The sequence below is a fragment of the Mus pahari genome, chromosome 6 (assembly GCF_900095145.1).
Source record: "Mus pahari chromosome 6, PAHARI_EIJ_v1.1, whole genome shotgun sequence".
Lineage (NCBI taxonomy): Eukaryota > Metazoa > Chordata > Mammalia > Rodentia > Muridae > Mus > Mus pahari.
In genome coordinates, this window is record NC_034595.1 from 66,819,166 (window position 1) to 66,826,185 (window position 7,020).

At 44.9% G+C, this 7,020-nt stretch overlaps 1 protein-coding gene across 1 annotated transcript in view; it reads right to left on the reverse strand.

Moving 5' to 3' along the window:
* LOC110323838 (cytochrome P450 4B1) overlaps positions 1–7,020 on the reverse strand; it is a 17,705-nt gene that overhangs the window by 1,143 nt on the left and 9,542 nt on the right. Inside the window, exons 5-10 of the mRNA XM_021201199.2 lie at positions 5,243–5,367; positions 4,852–5,003; positions 4,610–4,716; positions 3,350–3,540; positions 1,496–1,629; positions 3–90 (exon numbers count right to left, since the gene is read on the reverse strand). Of these exons, the coding sequence (XP_021056858.1) occupies positions 3–90; positions 1,496–1,629; positions 3,350–3,540; positions 4,610–4,716; positions 4,852–5,003; positions 5,243–5,367 (797 nt within the window). The remainder of the gene's footprint in view (positions 1–2; positions 91–1,495; positions 1,630–3,349; positions 3,541–4,609; positions 4,717–4,851; positions 5,004–5,242; positions 5,368–7,020) is intronic.

Sequence of the window (7,020 nt, forward strand, 5' to 3'; positions counted from 1 at the left end):
ACCTCCAGGACCAGAGACCCAGTACCTCTGGGTCAGGCCACACAGCACTGTTCCTATGGAGGGCATAGATGTGCAGAGAGATCAGGCTGCCTGTAAGCAAAAAAAGAGATCTGATAACAAGGGATCATGAGGCAGCCGGGCCACCTCCACCTTAGGCCTGAATCCCCTAATGTCCCCTTGTCTTGGACACCAACTTCTGCCTGTTCACTGCTGGTGACACTGAGGTCTTGGTCACAGTCAAAGTACTTTAATAATCAGCAGCAGCAGCTCCAATATCCAAGGAAGCTATTGTGCTATTAGTAGTAAGAGATACAATTCATTTGCTGCTTACTAGGTCAGGCTCAGATATGAACACTTATGAAGCCATGACACAGAATTGGACATGTATGTGCATTGTGTCATAGTCTATGCGAATCATCGTCCTGAAGTTGTCAAGTCCACAATAGTACCACAGTAAAATAATTCCATATAGTTTTAAACAGAAGAAAAAAGAGAAAGAGAAAATTTCCAGGATACAAGAACTCCTCCCAGGGCCTGACACTATTACTGAAGCTATGGAATGCTCACAAAATGGGATCTATTATGGCTGCCCTCCGAGGGACCCAACAAGCAGCTGAAAATGTCAGATGCAGCTATTTGCATCCAACCAAAGGACAAAATCAGCTGACCCCTGTTGTTGAGTTGAGAAAGACTGAAAGCAGCTGAGGAGAAGGGCCATTCTGTAGGAGGACCAGTGGTCTTTGTTAATCTGGACTTCCAAGATCTTTCAAACACTGGACCACCAAACAGACAACGTAGAGATGAGACCCCTAACACACATACAGTAGAGGACTTCCAGGTCTGTGTTCATTCAGAGATGAAGCACCTAACCCTCAAGAGACTGGAGGCCCCAAGAGGTCAGGTGGAGTGGGGGGTGGGGACATCCATGTAGAGATGGAGTGAGGTGGGGAAGGAGGTGTGGGATGTGGAACAGTCAGGGGTTGGATGGGGAGGAGTGAGAAATGGAATATGGAGTGTAAAAAATGAATTACAAATAAAATTAAATTAAAAAAAAAAAAACTTTCCCCTGAGAACACTGCAGCTAGTGTGCCTAGTGATTAGCCAGTGATTTTGCACTGGGTTGATGGAACTCGAAAGCAACCCAGCTTTCACAATCACTCCCTCAAAGTAATAACTCATGTTGAATTATTTTGGAAGACAAATATATATATCCTTGTTATTTCAACCCACAGAAAAATAAATCCATATAACTACCCTGAAACCTAGAAGAAAAATAAACTTTATATTCTTTTTATAGAAGACAGAGTTAGACAGTTGGAGGTTTGGGGGTAGAGGCAAGTTTACTCATATTCTGTGAACCTGGTGCTTAGGTCCAGGCCTCTGCACACAAAGCCTGAGCTCTTGCCACATGGTGTAAAGATGGTCCAGTGGTACAGACAATGCTAAAGGTGTCCAGAGAACTTTCATTCTACCCTCACTCTTCCCACCAACCTACCTGCAGGTAGAGAGCGGCCATCCACAAAGGTTACTGGCTTGCTGAGCTGGCGATACACTTGGGGTACAGGTGGGTAGAGGCGAAAGCACTCCTTGATGCACATGGTCAGGTAGGTCATCTTGGCCAGATCATCCCTGACAGCAACACAGGACACTTGGGAATTAGGAGCAGTAGGGTCCCAGGAGAGGGTAAGCCCCATCACCAATGTCACCACCATATTGTTTTTGCTTCCTATCACCACCATACTTCCAACAGAGGTGTCACAGAGGCTCCAAAAGTGTAATGTAACACTGATGGTCATGTAGACCTAGCAATCTGGAAGGAGAAAGCACAGGATCCTAGAAACATTTGTGTACCCAACCCTCAAAGTCAAGGCCACTTTTGTGTCATACAGGGCCTTAATAAAGTAGCACAGGAAAAAGAACATTTCTTTAATTTCTGCTTGGCTTCCCTGTGGGCCTGGAATGGAAAAACGTAGCCTGATAATTTTTAGTTGAATGAAACAACTAATTTCTCTGAGTGAATAAAGATAAACTCATATAAATAGTCCTTTGGCTCCCAGGAAGCTCAAACCCAAATGTGAGATGCAACCATCAGAACTATATAATATCTTCTTAGAGAGCCCCCAGCTCAAAGTGGCTCTCCTCATAATCGTGATTTTTCATTTCTTGTCCTATTTTATTAAATAAGCCTCCTTGATGTTTCTTTGGATTCTGGATAAAACTAAGAGAAAATAATACATGCGTTTAATCTTTGCCTCAGACTATCTGCATGATTATTTAGCCTAGAATGCATAGCTCTCTTCACCTGAGGTTTAACCCTCCTTAAAGTCAATCCAAGCCACTCTCCTTCTCACCCCTCTACCCTCAACATCCAGGCCACTTGAAGTTACTCTCCTACAGCCTTCTCTGGACTTCAAGCACGTGAGTCTGACTTTCTGAAAACTCCCCAAGAGGAGCAAACTGGATCCTCCTCTCCTCTTCTCCCTTGCAATGTGCTCTGGATAGCACTTGTTCATGGCTGGGCCCCTTGGAAGGTTTCCAACATCCAATCAATAAATACACCTCAATTACGGAGATTCCTTCTGTCACATCTCTGACTCAGGAACTACAGATCAGTCCTCCTTAGGAGAACAGAAACTCCTGAGGCTGTTAGGCCAATTTCTGTATTCCTACTATGTGTCCTGTACAGTGCTGGAGGCACATCAGGAACTCAGTGGGAGGAGGTGACTGTCAGGCTACAAAGGTCTACAAAGAGGAAGCAGCAAGAGAGGTCTGGGTGCGACTCCCAGACCACTCTGAAAGAAAAGTTGTTTCTGCTGGTGTCACATTTAGGACTTCAGGCTTGAGCTGAGAAACAGGGAAGTGGGGGGCACATAGAAGTTTTTAAGTATTGGTATTTAGAAATTAGTCTCCTTTACCATGAAAAGAAATGTGGGGTCTGGGGGCTATGTGCTGGCATCGAGAGGCAGGAGGCAGGTGGCAGGTAGCAAGGGACTAGCTTTCTCAGCTGTCTTCTCACCTTCATCTCCTGCTTCCCCCTCTTTCTCAGCCTTCTCTCCTCTATCCAGAAACCCAGTGTGGATTCATATTCTGTCATTATGAAATCCAGCTTCTGTTGACAACTTTATGTGACACTGAAAAACCCCCATTTGGGGAGAATGAACTGGGGCATGGGAGAACATCTATAGTTAACACCCAAGAAAGCTATACTACCACCACAAGAAACAACTGCTGCCAACATCACCTCACCCCTGGAACAGCTGTGTGTTATCCTTTGTAGGCACTGGCAGAGCGGGTATAACCCGTGCCTTGGCTGAGCAAGATGGGCCAAGCTCACGCTCAGATCACTCACCACTGGAAGCTGTCCCGGTCCCCTAGGATCTCACGGACTTCCTCCCTACATAGCTGCTGGTGCTTAGGATAAAGGGCCATGCAGTAGAGAAACCAAGAGATGCCACTAGTGGTGGTGTCATGGCCTTCAAACATAAAGGTGTCCACTTCAGCCCGGAGGTCTGCATCTGACAACTTGATCCCACTTTCATCCTGAGAGAAGGGACAATGAGAGTTAGGGATGAGAAGAATGCCCAACAGTAGCTGTTGGATACAAATCTGAGGAAGCGTAAGAAAGTTTCTTGGTAGACAAGGAGTCTTCCTTCAAATTCCTCTGCTTCTTCTAAACACAGCCTAGACGCTTCTCATTCATGAAACCCACCCTGAGACCTCGGGATACATTACTTGTGACTTTATTCAATCCCAATAATGCTCATTAGAGACATTGCTTCCAACTGGCAGGGGAAAACATCCTTGTCAACATCTACCCACTGCCTTCCAAAGGCATATTGTGTACAGATGGGTGGCTGTACCAGGTCTTTCTTAACTCTGCACAGGAATTAACTCAGGATAGGCACGGAGTTTTGTGGAATCAAAGAAGGAAGTGAGGGAGAACAGAAAAGAGAGAGGAAGTGGGGAGGAAGAAAAGAGGGGGAAGGAGAGAGGGGTGGAAGGAAAAGAGGAAGGAAGGAAGGAGGAAGGAAGGGAGGGAGGGAGGGAGGGAGGGAGGAAGGAAGGAAGGAAGGAAGGAAGGAAGGAAGGAAGGAAGGAAGGAAGGAAAAGAGGGAAGAGAATAAAAATCTAAAATCAAAGGTTCTTCAATGCCAAGATTTTTTTAGGGACCTTAGAAATGTCTTTAAAGGCTGGGTGTGGTGGCGCATGCCTCCCAGCACTTGGGAGGCAGAGGCGGGCAAATTTCTGAGTTCAAAGCCAGCCTGGTCTACAAAGTGAGTTTCAGGACAGCCAGGGCTGCACAGAGAAACCCTGTCTCGAAAAACCAAAAAAAATCGCATTTTTTACAAAACAAAATAAAAAAAAAAAAAAAAAGAAAAGAAAAGAAAAAGAAAAAAACCCAGAAATGTCTTAATGTCTTTAAGCTGCTGCCATGTGATCCAGGCTGCCAGTTCCCTAATGTCACAGCCCAGTCACACACATGCTGCACATTTTACCTTAGTTGATTTGTGCCATGGGTAAGCAATACATTATACTTGCTGCTTCAGGAAGAGAGCCTAAAGACCTCCCTGGGACCAGCTGTCAGACAGGGTGGGCTATGTGCACTCACCCGGGCACCCAGAAGAATGTCCAGGAAGTCCAGGTGTCTCCGCTGCTGAAGCTTTTTCTGCTCTTTCTCATCCTGCAGGGCTGCCTTCCGCTGCCTGATGACATGATCTGGACCAAGAGCATAGGTGCCATCACTGCCTATTCTGGCCCTGCATCAAGAAGGGATCAGAGGACCCCAGAGGAAGAACCAAGGCTTCCTAGCTGGTGTGGAGGGGTAGAGGAAGGCTTGAGGGAAAGGCCTACCTGTATGGTCATGGGCTATCTGGCAGGCCCTCAGGAAGCGGCGGCCATGCGGCGTGAGCCAGTAAATGAAGTCATTATGGTACTGGAAGGAGTCGATGCGCTGCTGCATCAGAAGTGTGAGGTCACTAACTGCCAGGTAGTAGCTGTTGTCGCTATACAGAAGAGAGTGGAGGGAGGAACTGGGGCCTGAGCAGCTTTCTTTTAGGAATCCCTATCAACAGTACTTCCTGTTCCTCTTCTTGCCTCCTTAAGCCTCCTCACTAACAAAAGTGTCTCCCACCATGAGTAGGCTCTGCACAAATCAAGGCAGGACACATCTCCCCAAGCAGAGACCAGGAGCCCTTCCACCTTGCTTATCTGTGAGCTTTAGGTAGAAGTAAGTGCTCCTGACCTGTGGCCTAAGCCGTTGTCTCCTTTGCCAAAGGTGCACTTCATGAGGGTTTCCAGTGCCATGTGGCCCACGTCACTGAAGATGTCAAAGCTCTTATTCTCACGAGCCTTTTTCTCCCACTTGTCCTGGAATCCAGAAAGAGAGAAGAGTAATGTAGGAAGGAGTTAGGCTGCCTGGCCAGAGACGCAGTTAGGTTAAGTACAAACCTTCCCTTCTCCCTCCTCCCCTCCAAATCCAGTCCCCAAATCTTATTCCCAGAGGTGTAGCAGACTCCCTGTGGTGGTCTCTCCTCACCCTCCCCAGCTCCCAAGGGACTAAGCATATCCTGGTGGAGTACCCTGATAAGGCTATGAGACCTCCTGTAGACCCTCTCACTTCTCCTAGCCCATCTCTTTCCCTAAGTGTCATCTCCCAATACCTAGAAACACATTTTACTGGGAATCTGTCCTCTATGGAAATATCTATCAAGATTGAGAAAAAGTCCCCACTGGATAACACACACCTACCACACCCTCTTAAGAACCAGAAAGAGCAAAAGAAACCAAGGACCAAAACACCCACCCAACAAAGACAAGACCAGGCGTCAGCACCTAGAATTACAATCTTCCCAAACTCAGATACCTAGATGCCAACGTAAAACAAAATCAGTAACATCCAGGACATGTCCTGACTAGGGCCCAGCTACCTTACCACAGAGAATTGCAACCTACCTGAAGCACAAGACAAAGACCTTAAAATAGCCTTACAGAGAAAATGAATAATTTCCTTAAAGAAAGTTATGAAAGCACAAACAGTGGGTGAAAACAAAACGAACTGCCCATGTTCTGTAAGTAAAAACAGAATACATAAAGAAAGCCCAAACCATGGGAAATCTGGAAATCCAATAGGAACCTCAGAGGCAAGACTCACCAACAGAATACAAGAAATGGAAAAAGAGAGCTTAGTCATTTGAGACAAAATTGAAGAAATGGATATCTCAGACTAAAAAAAAAAAAAAAAAAAGTTACTTCTAAAAGACTCCTGGCACAAAACATCCAGGAAACCTGGGGCACTATGAAAAGACCAAATCTAACAGTAATAGAGAAATAGTAATTAGAAATAGTAATTAGAGAAAGGAGAAGAAATCCAGGTCAAAAGCACAGAAAATATTTTAGAAAAAAATGTCTCTAACCTCATGAAGAAGACTCTTACAAAGGTACAAAAAGCATACAGAGACCAAATGGACTAACCAGAAAAGAAATTCCCTTGGAACATAATCAAAATGCTGTATGTAGTGAACAAAAAAAATACTAACAGCTGCAAGTGGAAAAGACTAAATAATATACAAAGGCAGACCTATTAGAATAACACTGGACATCTCAGTGAAGACTCTAAAAGCCAAATGGACTTGGCTAGATGTTTTATATAGTCTAAGAGACCACAAATGTCATCCCAGACTACTGTACCCAGCAAAGCTTTCAATCATACTAGATAAATAAAAGAAAATAAGATTCCATGATTAAAAACAAAACACACATTTAAGCAATATGTATTTACAAATCTAGGGAAGGGAAATTCCAACTTAAAGATGCTAATTACACCCAGAAAAAAAAAAAAACACAAGGAATAAATAATCCCAGACCAGAAAAATCGGAAAGTGGGAGGGTGAGAAACACACACACACACACACACACACACACACACACACACGCGCAAGCATTTGCACATACACAAATACACTCACACCATCACCACCATCACCAACAAGAACAACAACAAAAATAGTAGGTATCAACCAA